The sequence below is a fragment of the Pyxicephalus adspersus genome, chromosome W (assembly GCF_032062135.1).
Source record: "Pyxicephalus adspersus chromosome W, UCB_Pads_2.0, whole genome shotgun sequence".
NCBI classification, from domain to species: domain Eukaryota; kingdom Metazoa; phylum Chordata; class Amphibia; order Anura; family Pyxicephalidae; genus Pyxicephalus; species Pyxicephalus adspersus.
In genome coordinates this window covers 9296210-9316857 of record NC_092870.1, presented here as the reverse complement: position 1 = coordinate 9316857, position 20648 = coordinate 9296210, and the positions used below count along the sequence as shown (strand labels likewise).

The window sequence follows — 20648 nt, the reverse complement described above, 5'->3', positions numbered from 1 at the left end:
GCAACCCAAATGTTCAATCCCCACCAGTTTTTAAATTCGTGATCCTCATATCTTGATATTCTTTAAAGAAATTTTAGTTATTAGTAGCTATGAGAGTGCCCTGTGTACCAACAATTTAGGAGATATGAAGGTTTGATAACAGTGAGTTGTTAGGCTGCATATTATGGCAAGAAGACTTTACACACACATCTATCAGACTGGGGGTGGATACATTTTACTAGTTTTGCAGTTTTGTTTTGTTTTTTTTTCCCCATAGAGTATGGACAGTGGTAAAGAATGCAGGGTAAATCCGCAGCCTCTTGGGTTATTTGTGTCACATATTCCAGGTGGCTGTGGGCTGCTCCTTTTGTGCATGCCTGATATTGGGAACACATAATCAGCGGCTGTCCTATAATGTAAAAAATGTGCTCAATCTCACACATGCCCAATGACATCAGCACTTGATGGAACAGTGAGGATCGGAAAGAAAAGGGAAGCTGAGCAAGCGTGGGACTCACTAGGCTCAGTTCATGGACAGACAAAAGTTTTGCGTTATCTAGATATAGTGCTAGTAGGCCATATCTGAAGTTAGGCTAAATTCACATCGGCAGTAAGGTTGCATTTGCTGCAGTAACCTCTCAATTTCCTCTCGCCAGGAACTACTACTGCTTGAAAACTGCTAGGCCTGAAAAAGTCCAGCTTAACCACCTGTTACCAATCCCTAGCACTTGCCAAGTAGTCACTCAGGAGGGGTAAATGGCCCAGTTTTTTACTGCTAATACACCACATTGATCACAATATTACACTACTACAAGGGATTATACTATTAAAACATGGAACAGTAGGCAGTTGGATTAAAATACACAGCACTGAACAGTTTGGGCATATTACCAGGCATTAAAAAGTTGGAACGAAGTATAGTGGGTAGTTAGATCACTGACACAATAATAGGGGCTACTAGATACCTGTGGTATAAATAACTGGGAACACTAAACTTGCAGCGTCTTGCGCCGCCCACTTTTTAGCACCCGGCTACTTCTTTTCACCACCCAGCTGAAAACATTTTCTGGGGAGAACACTGTATGATATTGGTGATAAAGTTTTGGTAGGGGAATGGGGGTAACCACAAGATTTCTCGAGTGAGTCACTATGCCATTTATCCCAAGGTATTATTACATCTTCAGGTCCCTACATCTCCCCGTTCCTGAGAAATTAGGGTTCACAGAAGGTAAGTGGCCAGCTATGTGTGACAGTATGGTAAAGGTATAGGAAAAGTCTTTCTTGTGATGGCGCTGCAGCAATAAAATTTTAGGGGGAGTTAGCCACAAGAGTCCCCCACTTATCATACATTTTAATATAGCTTCAGCTCCCCTTTCAGGAGAAACTGGGGTTCAATGAACAAAAGCTGACATTTATATATGACAGGGCACCATGGTACGGTAGGAGTAATAGAATTTTAATGGGGGGGGAGGGAGCCACAAGAGTCCTCAAACCAACCTTAATTTACCTACTGTTAAAGAGAAATTGGGGTTCACAGAAGGTAAGTTGCCAACTATGTGTGACAGGGTAGCATGGTATGACAGGTATAGTTTTTCGTATCTTGTGATGGCGCCGTAGTGATGTATTGTTAGGGGGAGTTAGCCACAATAGCCCCCCCCCCACACACACACACACTTGCACATACATTTCCCTTTTCTTACAGACAAACTGGGATTCATAGAGAGTAAGGGGATAGCTGTGTGTGACAGGGTAGGCATTATATGATGGGTATCACATTTTAAAGGGGGGGGGGTCTTCACTGTTCAAGAAAAATTGGGGTTCAGAGAAGGTAAGTGGCCAGTTGTGTGTAACAGGCAGCTTGCCAGCCGCTCAGTCCCTCGCACTGCTGCATCTGCATATTTGATTCTAGGCGGCAGTGAGCGGTACTGAACGTCTTCCCTGAGCCAGGGTTCCATGGCATGAGGATGGGGTAACTGCTCCTCAACCTCACCACCAACCTGACTGCAACCTTGAAGTTTTGTGAACTTCAAGGGACACCACAGCACACAGACAATTGACAGTACCCTAATTTTTATTGCCATGAGAGTGGTCTCCAACATGCAGATTCAATTTGGGGATCTTTTTTCTTGAAATAGTCCCCCTTAATGTGGAAATATCCCTGAGTGTTATTAGGATTGCATGCTTGTGACCCTGTATCTGAAATTAAGTTTAGTAACCACTCTCAAGGTCCTCTTTGTATCCTAAAAATTTCACATTTCTATGACAATCGTTGAAGGAGATATGAAGGTGTATTGCCAGGTGTCAGTGACGCTTACAGTACAAGTTGGGTGGGGAGCAGCCACAGCTGAGTGCCAGGTCTATAGTACACGCACTCTCAGGGAGCTAACACTGAGCATGCTCAGGAAGCTCCTGCTAGCACAAACTTATAGAGAAACATAGGGGATGTGCGCGCCCCATCTCCCACAAGATAACGAGCAGAGAAGGAATGAGGAGAGGTCCAGATCTGGCAGCCGTTGGTTGGGCACCCTTGCTCTACTGAAATATACAATTCTCTTTTATTCATAGTTTCCCCCTGAAACCAAGGGGATTTTTCGGACAATCCAAACCTTTAAATCACTCTGACATTAATAAAAATAATCCCCAAAGCTTCTGAATATATCAATATAATCTCTCCTAATCACAATGATATATATTGTAAGTGAGCCTTTCATGACACCTCCTGCAACCTCATTAAAGTTCTATTTGCTAGTTCTCAAAATAACGATTCAGGGATGGAACAGTATTATTGTAGAGTTTTCACAGGGGTTCCTGGATTGGGTCCCGCATTGACCTGCTATCCATCCTGCTATCTTCTTTGCCCTTCTTCCTACGCCACTGTGCAGGCGCGAGATCGGGGAACGTAGATGGGGAAATAAAAATGTGCCTGTCACTGCGCATGCCCCAATATGCAGCCACAGTTTTATGTGTCACCTTGGGTAGCTCAAGGAGTGACTATTCTACCACTTGTAACAATGTACACATGTTCATTTATCCTCTTTTAAAACGACCTTTTGGTTTTCCCAACATAATAACACCTGCATTTACAAAACGCTAAGTAGATGACACCAACCGTATTGCAATCAGCAAAATGCTTATTCCTTTAGTAAGTTTTATCTTATCGCCTTGTTTATAGATCCATTTACACTAGTTGCACTTGCCACGTGCAAAAGTACCACCCTGTGCATGGATACCTCTAGGTTTAGGTGTCTTAAAATGACTCCTCACTAGTTTGTCCTTTAGGGAAGGTAACTTCCTGAACGTAATTTGCAGATATAGGGCTAGGGCAGAGGTTAAGAGCGGACAAATTTTTAAATTCCCATGTAATTTGCGGTGCTGTTGTGAATATTTAATAATCAAACATACTTTACTTTCTAAATCCTTGTTGTCTCTGGATTTAAATAGGGTTTGTGAGCGAGTTTTTACCTTTGCTTTCTGATAGGTTTTCTTTAAAATGCTTTTACTACAGCCTCTGCAATAATCTAGTTCTCAGATCATTCGGTACTGATAAAAAAAATCAGCCTTATTTGAACAATTTCTCCAAATGCGAGGTACTGAGAGTAGGGAATACTGTTCTTTAAGGGAATTGGATGTGCACTTTATTCTGCAAGGATGGTATTCCCTGCTGTAGGTTTCCAATATAGGTTTGATGCCAAAGTCTTATCATAATGATATGAATGTCTAGAAAAGATATCTGGGTCCAATCATATTGTAAAGTAAATTTTAGATTAAAGGAATTCATTTATAAAGAAGGAAAGGGGAGGCTATTTGAAAGGCACCCATTATTCAAAACATAGCTTTATTAACTATTATTGTTACATGAATAAAACAGTAATATGTATAACTTACAAAAAAACATACAGTACAAATAGATAAAATCACACTTTGATTGATATTGCTATGCTTGTATGGAAAAGAAAACGGTTTCCTTACCCAACGCGTTTCGCCCAGAGGGCTTCCTCAGGGGATATGGGAAACCAATAGCAAGCTATAAGTACAAGAAAATTTGGCTTAGTACACATAATCTTATCAACAGAGGAAGTTTTTTTTAGTGTATAAATATGTACAAAATACGATATCTAATTATAAAGAAATGTGGTTTCCAATCAATTTATAAAAGTAATAAAGCTTGATTTTGCACTTACAATTGTGAGTATCTCAGTGTGTTCAATTCATTAAAAACAATGAACTTATGTTGTTGAAAAATGATTGCTTGCCTTGGGATAATTGATCAAATTGTTCTAAATGAAAAGAAAATTCATTAAATGGTATTAGTTAATGGTAAAGTTAATTGATATGTATAGACTTAGTATCATGTATAAATTAATTAGGGGCACTTACTTGTTCCTTCCTAGAGATGTCAACACTGGAATAACACCTTGTCTGTAGATCTAGGTAGTATGGAAAACCAACAAAGGGAACAATCCTGAAAGTTGTAACCATTGATTACAATGATGTAAATTGATTTGAAACCACATTTCTTTATAATTAGATATAGTATTTTGTACATTAATACACTAAAAAACTTCCTCTGTTGATAAGATTATGTGTACTAAGCCAATTTTTCTTGTACTATTGGTTTCCCAGATCCCCTGAGAAAGCCCCCTGTGCGAAATGCGTCAGAAAGGAAACCGTTTTCTTTTCTATACAAACATAGCAATATCAATTAAAGTGTGATTTTATCTATTTGTACTTATGTTTTTTGTAAGGTACACATATTACTGTTTTATTCATGTAACAAAATAAATAAAGCTATGTTTTTATTCTATTATAATTTTGAATAATGGGTGCCTTTCAAATAGCATTCCCTTTCCTTCTTTCTTAACGAATTTCTAGAATTTTTTGAGGCTAGGCACATAACCTAGCCCGGTTTACTGGGGCTAATTGAAATTCCCTTCTGGACAATTTCTCTTTTCTGATAGTGGTATTTAGATTAAAAGAGTTGCTTTGGAGTTTCTCAACAGACTTGTTTAACAACTGTTAATTACAAGAAAAACATCACCCATGTACCTACACCAGATTAGTATGTGGCAGAGGTATATCGAGAGGTTTGCGTTAGAAAAAAACCATCTTTCCCACCCTTACAGGCTGGCATATGTCGGGGGCACATTTGGTCCTGTCAATGGTAAGTTGACAATTATTCACGACAACTTCTGAGGTATAGTAAAAGAATCAAGGTTTTATTCACGCGTGGGAAACTCACAACAGACAAGGCAATAGAGGTTGGGACTGTCCTTTCCTCTGTCTAAAGGAGTTTCTGAAAACTTAAGCAAAAGTCTATTTTTTATCTACTTCAGTTCCTTGCGTCACCGGTCATCCAATTCTGGGCTAGTCTCTTCTTTAATTTGCCTGGAAACAGTCTAATTATTATTTTGCTTTTTACTGCCGCTGTACATTCCACTTTTAATTGGTTTTCTTAAGGGGGTTGTAGTTTTCATGGTCTCCTTATCTGCTGGCAGTTTCTATGGTCTTCTTATCTGGTTTCACTTGACCAGGTGCAAGGCCAAGGCGCCTCCGGGAACTGAAGTAAAGAACACAAATAACTGAGTTAGTCATTTTAAAACAGAATAATATAGTTTGAATTAATTCTCACTTTACCTAAGGCTAGTATATATTCTATATACTTTCACAGTCCCCATAGCCACTCCCTATACCTGGAGGTAAATGGCATGATCAAAAACACTCCTAGTAAGAATGTATTTGAAAAGTGGCAAGATTAGGTTATTCTGTTTACTTATCTGGTTACTAGTTTCACCAGAAAAAAATTTGACCATTTCTAGTACCTTTGCATGAGGAATACTGGAATACAAAGCCTCAATATCAATGGCCACAAGAAAAACATCCTTAGGAATGGTTATGTCTTCAATAACTTTTAACAAATCCGGGGTATCTTTCAAAAAGGAGGGTAGTCCCTATACAAAAGGCCTCAAACAGTCGTCCACAAATTGGCTAGCATTAGAAGAAATACAGCCAATTCCAGACACTATTGGGCGACCAGGGGAATAATTTATATTTTTATGCACATTGAAGCGCATAAAAGGTGGGTAGCTTAGGACATTTGACATTTAGGAAGTCAAAGATTTGTTTCTTAATTGTACCATCATTAAAGGTCTCAGAAATAGTGCCATAAAATTCCTCATAGAATATATCTACTTAGACTGAAGAAGTTTTATAATACCACTCTTTATTTGAAAGTATTTTCAAAACATTATTCTGTAGTGTTCAGAATCACCATGTTACCCTTTTTATCAGATGACTTGGTAACTATTTCTTTATTTGTACTTAGTTTGTGCAGAGCTGAACGTTGTCCATGTGACAAATTTTGTACTGATTTATTAGTAATTTCTAATTGCCTCACAGAGTTACCCGTTATAAAAAAGAAAATATGTGTGGATTTTGGGCGAAGGTCAGGGAAGTGTGTAGATATAGGTCAGGGGTGCCCAACAGGTGGATTGCGATCTACCAGTAGATCGCAAAGGCAATGCGAGTAGATCGCAGAGGCCTGCCTTTTTCAAAATAAACTCTACCGCCCACATGACTTATTAATTCCAATAACCGTTCCACCATGACTGATGATCATTTGGAAGTCTGTTTGAGGCTGGCTACTAGAAACTACTGTCCGGACTATGCAACTTTGGGTGATTCCATTCAGTTTAAGACGTCATCAGAGTAAGGTAATGGTCAAAAATGTACAGAATTGTATTGTGCCTTACATGTTCATGCTATTGTGCAAGGTAAACAATATATATTTTAAATATAAAGTATACTCAGTATATATATAAATAAATATATGTTTAGCATTTTTATTGTGGGTAGATCATTTTGACTTGGTCATTTTAAAAGTAACTCGCAAGCCAAAAAAGTGTGGTCACTCCTGATCTAGGACAATTATCAAAAGGTGATCCAAAGAGTGGTCTAATGGACCTTTTTCCCATGAAGATTTTACTTTGGTTGTAGTAAGAGTCTCATACTCATATAATTGCATTAGGTCCTTGAGTACTGTAAAATCCTTAGATCTATACTCCGCAAATTCTATAGGAACAAACATCACCTTAAAAAACACATTTCTCGCAAATAAATGTAGGTCTTCAACAAATTCAAATTTATAAAAATCTTCAAACAGACAAAAACTTGAACCCAATTTTAGAACCTCTATTTCTATTGTGGATAAATTATAGTGTGAAAGATTTATAATACTTAATGAGTTGCTTTAGAGGGGAATTTCACCTCAAACTGGCTTATGGGCCCTACCAGTGGTAGGCTTGTCCCATTGGGGTTTTGAAGATTTTCTAAAAAAGGAGAGAAAGAAGAAGACAAAGTTGGTGTAGATGAAAGGGAAACAGTAAAGGTGATTGGAAAAGTAAGGGGTTGTGATGGCAAGTTAGCTGGTGCTACTTCAGTGGGTGTAGGTGTCATTTGCTTTAAGGTTTCTTTCTTGATGTGTTAATTATCATTCTACATCATCTCATTCTACAACCCCCTCGGATATTAGAAAATATTTAGGGTTTCTTTAAATCTAATTTTAGCTCTAATATGTGGCTTTTAACATGTGTACACATAAAAACAAAAAAAAACCCTGGCAGCAAGAATATTAAAGGGCAACTTGTATAAAAGATGAATATTGTACAAACTGACACATACAGATAATGGTATATTATTTTATATTTTGGCATTTGAATGACTTCATAACAATTTTCAGCTGACCTTACACGTTCTGTACGAAAGAGACAGTGGTGTTGTCACGCGCATAGTTTTACATACCATAGAGACGGAACGCTCTATCCGATAGCACGCTCTGTGGTACTCCGCACTACACATTACACGCCACTTCCTGCTTCCGATCCTTCTTTTTCGTGGCCGGCCAGGATGGTAAGTACTGAGCGATTTTGTTCAATCGTTCTTAATCCGTTACCATCCTTTATGCAGATTTGGTCTATCGGGCTCTAGCGATATAGAATCACACGCTGGGTCTGTGCTTGTTGGAGATGCGGCTGGACGACCCTGAGCCGAGGATTTGTGTTATCTGGGGCAGAGAGCCCGCGCTTCTATCTCTGTGGTGACTGATCTATGTGAGTGTAAAAGTTGCTTGTCATATTCTGCAGCCTAACAACTTGCTGTGTTCAAACCTTCATATCTCCTAAACCGTTGGTTGTATTAACTTGAAATTTTTAAGGTACACGTGGAGGCATAGGAAACTGAAACTGTAGGTGCAAGTGGGGGACACTTGTGGCTAAACCTTTCTAAAAGAAGCAGACAGTAGTTTGACAAGTAGGTATATATTTAGGGGCCCCACCCCAATGCTCCTTGCTATGTTAGTGGCCCCCGGGGTCCCCAATTTGCACTTTCAATTTAGGACTCCTAGTTGCACTTTCCTCTGAAACAGCAACCCCAAAAGTTCAATTTTCATAACCTTTTACATTTGTGACCCCCATATCTTGAAATTCTTTAAATCTGGAGGCCTAAAATTGTAATAACTAGTATCTATGAGGGTCCCCTGTACACCCTGAAAATTACAGGTCATTGTGACATACATATTAGGAGATATGGAGGTTTGTACACATAGAGCTTGGAGGATGCAGAATGATGCACACAGCTCTAGCAGTGGATACATTTCCCAGGCAGAGCTCGTGCTATGAGATGGGGGCGGGGCTGCCTGTGTCTCCTTCACATGAAGGCTGAACTGTGTGCTATCCTCTCATCACAGCAGCAATCCTCTGAATGGATGGCACAGAGCAGCCTCACTGAGATCCGTGCAGAGGATGAGCGCTGCCGAGGAGAGCTGGGCGGGGTATTCACAGCAGCCGGGCGGAGCAACCGGCTAAAACCCTCTGGGGAGAACTATGGACAGCAGAGAAGTAATTTTGCTTGGTGACAGTGAGCTCAGTGTTAAAGTTAAGGCGCTTGGCTATGTAGTCCATGAAGTCGGTGCTGAGGCCAGATTTTCTCCACTTGTGCTCAGCTGCATGAACAGTCTTTTGAAGCTGATTGTTGTGCCAGGGTCAGGTGTTGGCAGGGCAGGCGTAGTGGAAGGTGGCAGGGGCAACATTATCCAGAGCCAAGAAAAGAGAGTGGTTTAACATGGTGGCAGCTTCATCTGGGGAGGTTATTTTGGAAAGAGCGGGGGTTGGGGACGCAAGGCAGTTTGAGAAAAGGTTGTGGTCGAGGCTATGGATATCTCTCTGCCATTGACCAGGTCTGGGGTGTGGCAAAGGGGGGCAGGAGTCCGATAGGTTGAACGTTATAAGGTTGTGATCAGAAAGGGTAAAAGGTGAGTTGTCAAGGTGGGTGAGGTTGCAGAGTTTAGAAAATACCAGGTCTAAAGTGTGGAGCCATTGATGTGCTGTGTGAGTCCAAATGAGGAGGGAAGGTTTGGCTCACCCATTGTAACATTAAAATCACCAAGGATTAGGGTGGGCAGGTCATGGGAAAGAATGTGTGGGAGCCAACTCTGTATGTACAGTTAGGTGAGAGAATGAGACACACACCATCCCTATTCTGTTGGTATGTCTAGGGGTATGTGTAAAGTGCAGGCCTCCATAGGAGAGAGCAGCAGCAGAGGAGGAAAACCAAGTTTCAGTGAGAGCCAGAAAGTTCAGAGATTTAGAAAGGAAAAAAAAGGTTGTGTATGGAGGTTAAATTATTGCCAACAGATTGGGCATTCCGTAGACTGCCAGAGATAGGGGGTAAGAATGTATGGGTAGGGTGAATTGGGATGAGGTTGGGAGAGAGGAGTATCTTGCTGAGAGTGTATGGAAGGGAGAGGCTATGGGGGGGGGGGGGACCAGAGTTGGGTGAGATGTCACCAGAAAGTAGCAGTAGAAAAAAAAGGTTCAGGAGAGTGAAGAAGCAGGGAGACAATGAGTTATCAGACTGAGGAGGAGAGTGAATGGTGCCAGAAAAGAGTGCCTGGTGAATAATAACATTTTAACAGATAATTGCAAACCATACGAGTCCGATAAACTGTGTGGCAAACTGAAATCCATGAGAGCAGGTCCTGTAATATGTGTGGCAGTGAGGCTTTTAGGCTTGTTGAGATCCGGGAGTAGAATATGATGAGTCAGTCGCAGATATGGCTCGATGAAATACCAGTTCAGAATGGCAGCAGCAGAGGATGTTTTGGAGTCCAGCTGGATGAATCAGTCAGAGGCAGGAGATGGGAGCTGCAGAATAAAATTGTATGTCCAATTCTGTTCAAATTCCTGTGTCAATTCCTGGATTAATTCTCAAAGCACTTATAATTTTGGCACGTGACCTAGCCTGATGTTTAAATAGAAGTGCTTTGGGCCCTGAATATGGATGGACTGATGGGAGTAACAGGGAATTTAGGATATCAGTTAAACCTGGGTATGGGAGGGGATTGGCAGGGCAATAAAGTTAATTAACTCTAAATTGGGACAAATGGATATGGAACAGAGTGCTATGGCCAGATTCAAATGTATACAATGAGTTCATCTGAATTGAACAGCATACTGTAGACTATCATAGGGAAATTGCATACAGAATGGGGATAGCAGTCAGATTGCACAGCATACCTGTAGAAGGAGAGATAAATGCAGATTAGGTTCAGGCAGATGGAGGAGGTCAGTTCAGCAGTGATGTTAGTTGCTATGAAGAGTGATGCAAGTAGAGGATGAGGAGGGTGATGTGGATGTTGTTCCCTGGATTAATTCTCAAAGCATAATTTTGGCACATAAGATTTGGGCATGTGACCAGGGTCCCCACGTCACCTAGCCTGTTGTTTAAATAGAAGTGGTTTGGGCCCGTTCTAATTCTGTCAGTTTTTTGATGCAAAAAGTGATCCTATTTTTTGAGCAGGGTGCTGCACAAAGTCCAACATCACAGTCGGGACAGTAGAACCTGGTTTCTTTGCGTTTCTTCCTTCCTCTGTCATCGGTCTTTGAGCAGCAAACCACGCACATCCTTGTAGGTGCCGCCTTCTTCGGGGTTGGTGGGATGTATTCAGTGAAGTGACGACCGGTCAGGCGTTCTGGGTTGACAACGGTGGAAGCACGACGTCCAGGTCTATTCATAGCCACTGATGGTGTTTGGTGGTTCTTGACTATGGATTCGGAAACTTGCAAAATGAAGTCTGAATGATTCACAGGCCTCAGACTATTTTTTTTTATAGAACGTAGGCATTCCATAGGCACTGCTCAACAAGATGCCTGAAAATCTTCTTGTAGTACTTCCTTTGCTGTTTCCTCATTGCTGGGTAGAATGTCATGGCTTGGTCAGCTCTGTCCACACCTCCCATGGTGTTGTTGTAGTCAATCACCACCTGTTGTCATCCTTGGTCACAGGTTCCCACTTTCTGCTTCTTGCAAACCTCAGGTGTGGAGCACCTTGTTGTTGTCCAGCGTACCTGCATAAAACAAAATAAATGTATTTTAGGATATGTGCTTTTATAGTGTAAAGGTTGCAAGTAATATGTTAGCAAACACAAAGCAGCATAAATGTTTGCATAACAAAAAAATTTCAAAAAGTTAGCAAACACAATAGCGGCTTACCTGTTTGTCTCTGCTAAATTTTTTCGACAACTTCAGGTATGCCAGGGGGTCGTCGCATTCAGCCTCAATTTTCATCCCAGGTGGAAATGGAAATCTTGGCGGTGCTGCCTGTTTCACATGAAGGTCAATAGGGCACCATGTGCGCACAGCACTGACCTCAGGCTCAGAATTGTCGCTCAGTTCACTTTCGTTGTCTGGTGACAAATTTCCTGGTGACTCACTATCGCTCGATTCCACAAGGGACTCCAAATTGCTATCGCTGCTTTCAAATTCTTCCAAAACAGCACTTGCGCCGGCGGGATGCCTTTTGGATGCCATGCGGTCTCTAGCAATCAGTCAGGAACAATCAAGGTCAAAGACAAAGTGATGAAATGTTACATTCAGGAAGTGATTTATAAATCATCAAAAAGTCAGAACAAGCTCAGGGCTAATAGTGGGCAAAATGTAAATCAGGGCACTGGGCAATGATGCTTGGTGCACTAAAATGTGTTTTGATACTTTTATGGTTTTTAGTGTTTTTTACTGTTCAAAAAAAATTTAAAAGCCACTTACATAGTAATCTGCTTTTAAATTTCCCGCCCCCAGAATTCATCACTCCATTGCATCACCCGGAAGATGTCACATCTTGCCGGGTGATGCGGTGATGATGTCCTGCCCCGCTCACTCCACTGAAGCTGCAGTAAATTCCGGGGGTGATGCCAGCGGAAAATCGCCGCTAGCATCACCCCCTGGAATTTACTATTGGTGATCGCATCTGCAGTTAGAAATCCTGCATGGTGCATCGCATCTAACTGCAGATGCGAGCAGCTGGATTGCAGGGAACCCGGGCGACATTTAAAAGCAGATTACTTGGTAATCTGCTTTTAAATTTCCCACCCGGCCACGCCCCCCGATGGAGAGGCACCCCAGCATCACAGCGGGATCGTCTGATCGCCGCTGGAGCGCGTGGCTAAGGTAAGGGGGCCCCCCAAAGTTGGGGGGTTAAAAAAAAATACAGACCCATCTTTTCTTGCATCTCGGTGTTGCGAATTTATAGTTTACATTTCCTAATGGGTTACAACGGTGGACCATTCGGTCTTAATGTTTGTTGACATTGCCACCTGTAGCCTTCCATGACAATGCAGGAGCGCAATTGGGAAAAGGGAACATGTAGTCGCATTTAAAATAATGGTGGTGGAAAGTTTGCAAATAAACTCTTTTTTTTGGTCCTTGTGGTTGTTACAGGAGCTGCATCCTATCTGCAGCACCCCATGGGTAATGAATTAAGGCAGTTGAGATTGGCTCAGTATGCCCCCCAAAAATGCTTATCAGCCAGTGTAGCAATTGGGGAGGCTAAGCAGCTGGCAAGGTGCCAACCACCAGCAACCATTCTGACCCCTAATTAAGTTTCTGTTATTGTGGTCACCCACTTTTCATATAATCCATGTAGTAGGTAGGTCTGATTTGGTCACAGAGTGAGTGCTGGCTATGAGAGCAACTGGTGGGTGGGAAAGCTTCTTTTCAAGTGTCTTTTTGTCGTCATTTTTGTTGTCTTCTCTTGTCTTGTTTGCAGGTTAACGTCCCTAAAACCCGCCGAACCTACTGCAAAAAATGTGGGAAGCATCAACCCCACAAAGTTACCCAGTACAAGAAGGGTAAAGACTCTCTCTATGCCCAAGGTAAGGATATCTACTTGAAGAGAAGCATTGTGTAATGCTATAAAGTGTCACTGCAAATGTGTGTATTTGGAGGTTCAGCATGTAATGTTTTTTGGAATGTCTCAAGTGTCATTGAGTGTATGGAAAAAAAAAATTAACAAAAAAAGTTTATATCTGTTTGAGAAGTCCTTTAAAAAATACCTGTTGATCCTCCTAGATTCCTTGTTCTGCCTGTGTTGTACTCCCTTCCAGCTGTCAGCTACAGAATACTTTTACGGTCTTATTGTGGCTACACTGCTCTTCTTTTAAAATCCGTGAATGATTTTTGTCCCTGTAACACAGGAACTGTGCATGCAGGAGATCGGCAGTTTTTTTTCTCCCATTACCTCCCTGGTGGTATTCCCGAGTGTGACGCTGGGTTAAATTTCAGTACCAAAAGCAGAAACTTTCATGGGAGTTTTACAGCTTACCTGGTCCCCACATGTGGAAATCATAAGAGTTGTCTACTCTTTAATTTCTTTGATAATGAGTTAATGAGTTTAGGTCTGCTTTAATGTGATATGGTAAACCGGGGGGGGGAAAAACTTTTAAAGCTTTGCACTGTAGCAAAATTTTGTGTATATGCTTTGCTTTTGTAAAGTGAACGGAGACAGACAGATCCAGACACTTGGGCTGTTTTCATAGACTTTTGATTTTTGTATTTGGTCTGTATTTATCATAGTAACCATTGTTCTTCATTCTTTTCAGGAAAGAGGCGTTACGACCGCAAACAGAGTGGTTATGGTGGGCAGACAAAGCCAATTTTCCGGAAAAAGGTCTGCTCTATACCTAAACATTTTAGGAACCGAAATGAATGGGGGTGTTTATGTAGCTCGATGTGTGTACAGGTTGTCTCATGATTCTGTAGGGGCTGTACACATGTGAAGCTGACTAAAACCAGCTTTGTAGCTGCGGGTAAAGATGCGATGTTGGTGTGCACATGCCGTATGTGATCCTTTTCAAGATGATCCTGTTGGGGCAAAAGAAAATCCTAAATTAAAGTCTCCCAACTATTAAAGGCTTCTGCTTTCCTCTCTTGCTGCCCATGTTTCCCCTTCTGTCATTCAATGTCGCATCCTATCAGCTTTTGCGGTTTATCAGGTGTTCAAAATGTCGGATACCTGTGTCCCCAATAGTTCACTGTACAATATTTTGACATTGAGATGTTCTGTATTCACTATTTGGTTCAGAGAATGGAAGCATAGTGCGTAATGGTGGGGAGGAATGGGCATATTGGTATTCAACACCCCCAGAAATGTTGAATGTATTGTAGTCTAATGGAGGGTGCAGAGCTGGAATATGGGAGGGGGTTTGAGAGAACATGCAGGCTGCTGAAGAGCATTCTATGTCTCTTCTGCAGTAAAATAAATGTACCTGCCTGTTTTGTCCTTTCCTTATAATTGCTCACTGAACTGTGCACAGTTGGCTGCTGGTAGTGAATGAAGTTGCATATTTCCATTCTGGGCTGATAAAGAAAAATGGCTGCATATTGGGTTTAGATTCCTGCGAAGGAGAATGCAAAAAGCGTTACTTTTTTTTTTTTTTTGCATGGAATATTATTTTACATTGTAGGCTATAATTTTTAGGCATAAAAAAACACACAAAACTGTTAAAAATAAATAAAAACATGTAATGTAAGAGTACAGTAGTGTATGTGTGTGTGTGTGTGTGTGTGTGTATATATATATATATATATGTATATGTATATGTGTATATATATGTATATGTATATGTATATGTGTATATATATATATATATATGTATATGTATATGTGTTCACAGACCTTACAGTGAAGAATCCCTTCCTTATCTGGAGATTAAACTTCTTTTCCTTCAGACGTAGAGAGTGCCCTCTTGTTCTTTGTAATGATCTCAAAGTTAATAATTGGGAAGAAAGTTTTCTATATGCACCCTTTATATATTTATACAGGGTGATCATATATCAGGATTTATATGTCAAAAAGTGGTATTGGTTTTTCATGAAAATGTATTTTATGGTAGAAGTATAAAAAAGTTTGAAACGCCAAATCATGTCAAAATAATTAATAAATAAAAAAATTAATAATAAACTTAAACATGATTTTGTCTTTCAAACTTTTATACTCATACTATATTATACTGTAAAATAAATTTTCATAAGTCAATTCACTGCATTTAGACATATAAATTCAGTGTATTGCATTCAATACAGTTATTTTGTATTGAATGCAATTCAAAATAATTTAAAATTCCCGCCGCACCCCTAGTGGCGGCTGTATGTGCCGATGTTACCGCTTAGTCCCGGGGAACGTAAGCACACTCGCCGGGGGTCAGATCTTATGAAGAGGACACAGCCAGAGGATGGCAGGATAGGACCAAGTAAGCCTTTATTTTTTTTACTTTAACTACCCTGAGTGTGACTCAGGGTTACCGCTTTCAGCTTGTGTGGTGGTTTTTTTTTTTTAACCCCGAGGTTACCGCTGGGGAGGTTACACGTCTCTTCTCAAGGGAGAATAGATTCAGTTCAGCTAATCTCTCCTCATAGCTGAGCTCCTCCATTCCTTTTATTATTTTAGTTGCCCTTCTCTGCACTCTCCAATCCCACAATGTCCTTTTTGTGAACTGGGGCCCAAAACTGGACTGCATATTCCAGATGTGGTCTGACCAATGCCTTGTACAGGGGCAGGATAATGTCTCCATCTCTGCAGTCTATTTCTATTTTAATACAAGATGGGTTTGTAGTTCATACAATAAAGCTTTTTTAAATTCTTTTTCATCCAAGTTCTAATAAGTATTTTATGGTTGTGTAGGCTAAAACCACCAAGAAGATTGTGCTGAGGCTGGAGTGTGTTGACTCCAACTGCCGATCAAAGAGGATGTTGGCCATAAAGAGATGCAAGCACTTTGAGCTTGGAGGAGACAAAAAGAGAAAGGTGAGCAACCATTAACAAAAAAAATTTCACAACACTATATTTTATGGAACTAACTCTAAATTCCTTTGCAGTACTGTAAATCGGTAGCAAGGGTCCAGAGGTGGTAAAAAAAAAAAACAACTTCCTGTGTTTTTCAGTCGGGTGGGGGGAGCTGTAGCTGGGTGGTCAAAAAGTGGGCAGGGCAAGAAAAGGCAAATTTCGTGCTCCCAGTTGTTTATGCCATGGGTATCCAGTAACCCCTATTACGTCAGTGTTCTACCTTCTCCATATACATTGTTCCAACTTTATATTGCCTGCTCCCTTAGTATGTCCTATTTTTCCAGTTTTTTGCACTATGCCCAAACTGTTCTGTGCTGTGTATTTTAATCAAACTTACTAGCATTCCATGTTTTGGTAAAGCGGACCTAAACTTAAATTTTTACCTTGCATAAAAGGGTAGACGACCCTTTTTCTATAAGGTGAAAATTAACTTCTTTTTTCGGTGTGGAGTTGTAATATTACCAGCAGCCTTCATACACTCACTCGCTCTCATCAGCAGCTGTAATCCTCTGAACAGATAACAGCTAAGCGTGGAACAGCTTCTCTATGATCTATTCAGAAGAATAGAGCTGCTGATGAGAGGCAGGGCAGCCGGGCTCTCTGCCTACCAGAAAGGGGCTGCAGAGAATTATGCATTACCAGCTCCTTTTAGGATTCTCGCCATGAAGGAACCTCTATGCCCCTGTCTGAAAATGTAAAAACAAAGTTTGATATGATAAAATTAAGCAGGTGACATTCCACAATTGATGCTCAAAGCAGGTAATTTGAACACATACCTTTCACCATTTGATAAACATGTGAAGCCTGGATGGAACCTTATGGTGTTTTCCTCAAACCTTCACTCCCCTGTCTAGTTTGTGCCATTTAAAGTTGCAGTGGACAAAGCCTTAAAGGAATTGCAACATGACTGCAGCCAGTCCCTTGGCAGCAGCTGTAAATGTTTGTATTGAAGTTGTGCCAAAACTGTGCTAGCGCCATCATTCAGTTTTATGCACCTTAGCTTGAGGGAACCCACAGTAACCGGTCTAGGAGAGTGAGGCTGGGTACATATGTTTTATTGTAGAGATGTGCTGCTGGTAGACTTTTTTGTTTTTAATTTTTTCTTCTGCAAAAAAAGAATTTACCATACATTTTTCTCTCCTACAGGGACAAGTTATCCAGTTCTAAGCTCCAGAATCTCAAATTACAAAGAAATAAAATCATAAATTCTATGTTATGCGTTTTCACTTTTATTTTTCTGTTCAATTGAAATGTGTAAATGGGGAGGGTGCAGTTTGGGGTTTCCTGTTTGCTGCATCAGTAGTCAGCCAAAAGGAATACATGCTTTAGAAGCAGCCCTTCCCTGGCCAGCAATGCACTGGTTCTATGGCAGCTTCACTGTCAGGGGAGGTTTTAAACTTTATCACCATTACCCATGTTTATGTAGTTAAACCATTGGTGCCAATTGGAAAATTGTAGAAGAGTGTGTTTGGATGCAGTTACTAAATAATAAAAGTGCCTTACAAAGGGCAGTTTTGGTGCACCCCCCAGGAGGATGTTCAGAATGTATGTAAAGGAAACAAAAAAAAAAAAAAAAGTTGTGCTGGTAAAGACAAAACCACACTGCAGTTTAATTTGTTTAGTGGTGTTTGTGATGTTTTCAGTCTTCCAGATCTGGACTGTGATATCATTTAACCTCCCTAGCGGTTCATTTCTTTCTGGTTTTATGTCTAAAAGCGGTACATTGTTTTTCATGAAATTTTTTTTTTACAGTATAATATAATAGTATGAGTATAATAAAGTTTGAAACACAAAATCATGTCAAATTAATAAATTGAGTAAATTAAAAAAATCTATATATTTAAGAAAAAAATACACATACTCATACTATTATATTATACTGTAAAATAAATGTTCTTAAAAACAATGTACTGCTTTTACGCATATAATTCCAATGTATTGCATTCAATACAGTTATTTTGTATTGAATGCAATACAAATGGATTTTGAATTTCCCGCCCCGCCGGCAATGTACACACGCACCGACATCACCGGGAACTCCCCGGTGACTCATCGTGTGCAGAAGCCGGCTGGAGGAAGAAGACGGAGATCGTGGCGATGGACGCCGGCGGATCAGGTAAGGCTGTATTTACTATTACTTCCCATAGGTTTACCGCTTTTAGCAACTTTTTTTCTAGTGTGACTCGGGGTTACTGCTAGGAAGGTTAAAAGGTGTTCCTCACTGTTAGATATTTTTTGTTTTCTTTCAATGTTTATTGTCGAGAATGTGTGGACTGCAAAATGTGGATACAAATTCAGATCTCTACTGTGTAGGGAAACTGACAACAAATGAGTAAATTGTAGAAAAAAATCCAATAAACACAGACATCCAAATAAAATCATGCATTATGCAAAAGTCAGTTTTATTAAATAAAAACACTTTCTAACTGTGCCTTTACTTTTTACCTAATAAAAATCACAACAATGCTGTCAAAAACCTACACCTGAGTAAAATTTATGAATATAATATTTTCCTGAATTTTAAACGTGAATTATCACATGTATATGGAAGTTCAACTTCTGACAAGTACGGAGGATGGACACGAGAATTTCCCTGATCTGTATGATTCAATCATAAAGGTAGAGAAAGTGTATGTCTCCATTAAATATGCGATCTACCAGAGGTGACTGACCAACAAGACAAAAAGCAAGGGCACCAAGAATCTGCAATCTGAAAAAATTTTACAAGCTGAGATTGAAGAGATGTTTTAAAATAGCACATGTGTCACCAGTTGCTTTTAGCCTGGATTTTCTCAATCTTGTTTGATTGGCCTTTTAGGACCGTGTGCCATGGCTGCCTCATCCTGCCAGGCTCTTCATGGTCAATTACTTTACTGAATGCAAAGGCCTCACTATCCCACCATTCTTGAAGGCTCTTTAAGGCTTCAGTCTGTCTACCTCTTGCATATGTTTTTTCATTCCCCTGGGTTCTGGGCTGTGTAAAGGTGCTAGAGTCCAGCAGAACCCCCTAAAACAGAAGGTATTTGCTTGTTTGGCTTCCATCTACACCTTGATTAAGGCTAAAGGAGGAGAGACTCCTGCCCCAGCCTAGAACCTAAGGTTGGAGTCTTTCCTCCAGCCTTCTCTTTTGCTGTCAAACTGACAGCTTAGCCCTGCAGGTTACTTAGAGAGCAGCTGTTTTGTTGCAGTCTGGAGCTTATTAAAAGACAATGCACAGTTGAGCAGCTGTCAAAGTGACCACAAAGCTTTGTTGATCACACTGAAACAGCCTATCTTTTGAACTAAGCTGTCTGTGTCAAAGCTATTTGTAAAGCTGCTGTTGCATCCTTCATTCATTAAACAATTACAGATAAATGTAGTTGGTTCCCAAGCTTTTACTTCACAGACGTGGTTTCCATATACTGCAATGATGCCCTGAACATTAGAGTAAATGCCTCAATAATATAGGACGCTGCAAATCTGCAGTTCTGGATGGAATCTGGCTGGTGAGGAATTAAGGAAGGTTGGAAGCTACTGGGTCACATAGCAACTGTCGCAAGCAAGTCCTTTCCAAAGCATGCCTCGTACCAATGTAAAATAACAGTCTGCCTGTTTGTTTTTTTTTTTTTGTTTTTTTTTTCTTCTTTTATTTGTTACTGAAATTGCCAAGGATTTGCCAACAAGGGCTGTCTCGCACGCTTCAAATTTATCTGCCTGAACAAGTAGAGAGATTGAAATGTATCTGAATTTCACTGGTAAAGTTAATCTACTAAAAGCATTCCACGTGCATTAAAATAAAATGTATGCAGGCCTGCATGTGTCAATTAAAGACTGGAGTTGGTCATTCCTGATACAATAGTTTGAGGTCAATTTTGAATTTTTTTTTTTTTTTTTTAAACCTTCTTGAGTCTTGTTGCTGGAAGTAAACTAAAAATAAAAAATGTACTCGCCTCCCTCCGGAGGTTTCCTGGATTTGGTCCCACGTCATCCTGGAATCCCCCTTCGTCCTGGCACAAAGGAAGCGCCAGGCGCCACTATTTTCCTTCCCCTTCTGACTTCAACCTATGTCACCCAATTTGGCACTGTGCAGGAGCGAGATCGGGTGAAGTGGCCTGTGGTAGTTGAGGTAAAAAAGTTCTGATCTCACTGCATATGTGAGATTGGCATCCCCGCCACCCATTCAAGAAAAAGCTTCTTCTGTGCATGCCCAAGAAGCTAGAAGCCTACTGGGTGGGATGCAAGCCCCCAACCACCGTCACTCTTATGTAAGGTAAAAATTGTAGTTTAGGTCAGCCTAAATTTGAGTTGCCTTTCTATGCATCTGTGACACGACTACACTTCTGGGAAGACATGTACAGTTACGTCCATAAATATATAGACAGACAACTTTTTTTTCTAATTTTGGTTCTGTACATTACCACAATTAATTTTAAAAACTCAGATGCAGTTGAACTGCAGACTTTCAGCTTTAATTCAGTGGGTTGAACAAAAAGATTGCATAAAAATGTGAGGAACTAAAG

General features: G+C 40.4%; 1 protein-coding gene across 1 annotated transcript; it reads left to right on the top strand.

Moving 5' to 3' along the window:
* Positions 1-7795: 7795 nt before the first annotated feature.
* On the top strand, positions 7796-17360 carry LOC140342838 (large ribosomal subunit protein eL42). The gene is made up of 5 exons (XM_072429204.1): positions 7796-7884; positions 13075-13180; positions 13907-13974; positions 15988-16110; positions 17296-17360. The coding sequence occupies exons 1-5, from the start codon at positions 7882-7884 to the stop codon at positions 17314-17316; spliced, it is 321 nt and encodes a 106-aa protein (XP_072285305.1). The 5' UTR covers positions 7796-7881; the 3' UTR covers positions 17317-17360.
* The last annotated feature ends 3288 nt before the right edge of the window (positions 17361-20648 follow it).

What these genes read in the sequence shown, in the direction of transcription:
- LOC140342838 (XM_072429204.1), top strand. An exon ending in AGACTCTCTCTATGCCCAAG is followed by an intron (nt 13,181 to 13,906) that starts GTAAGGATATCT and finishes CATTCTTTTCAG; the next exon opens with GAAAGAGGCGTTACGACCGC. An exon ending in AGCCAATTTTCCGGAAAAAG is followed by an intron (nt 13,975 to 15,987) that starts GTCTGCTCTATA and finishes ATGGTTGTGTAG; the next exon opens with GCTAAAACCACCAAGAAGAT.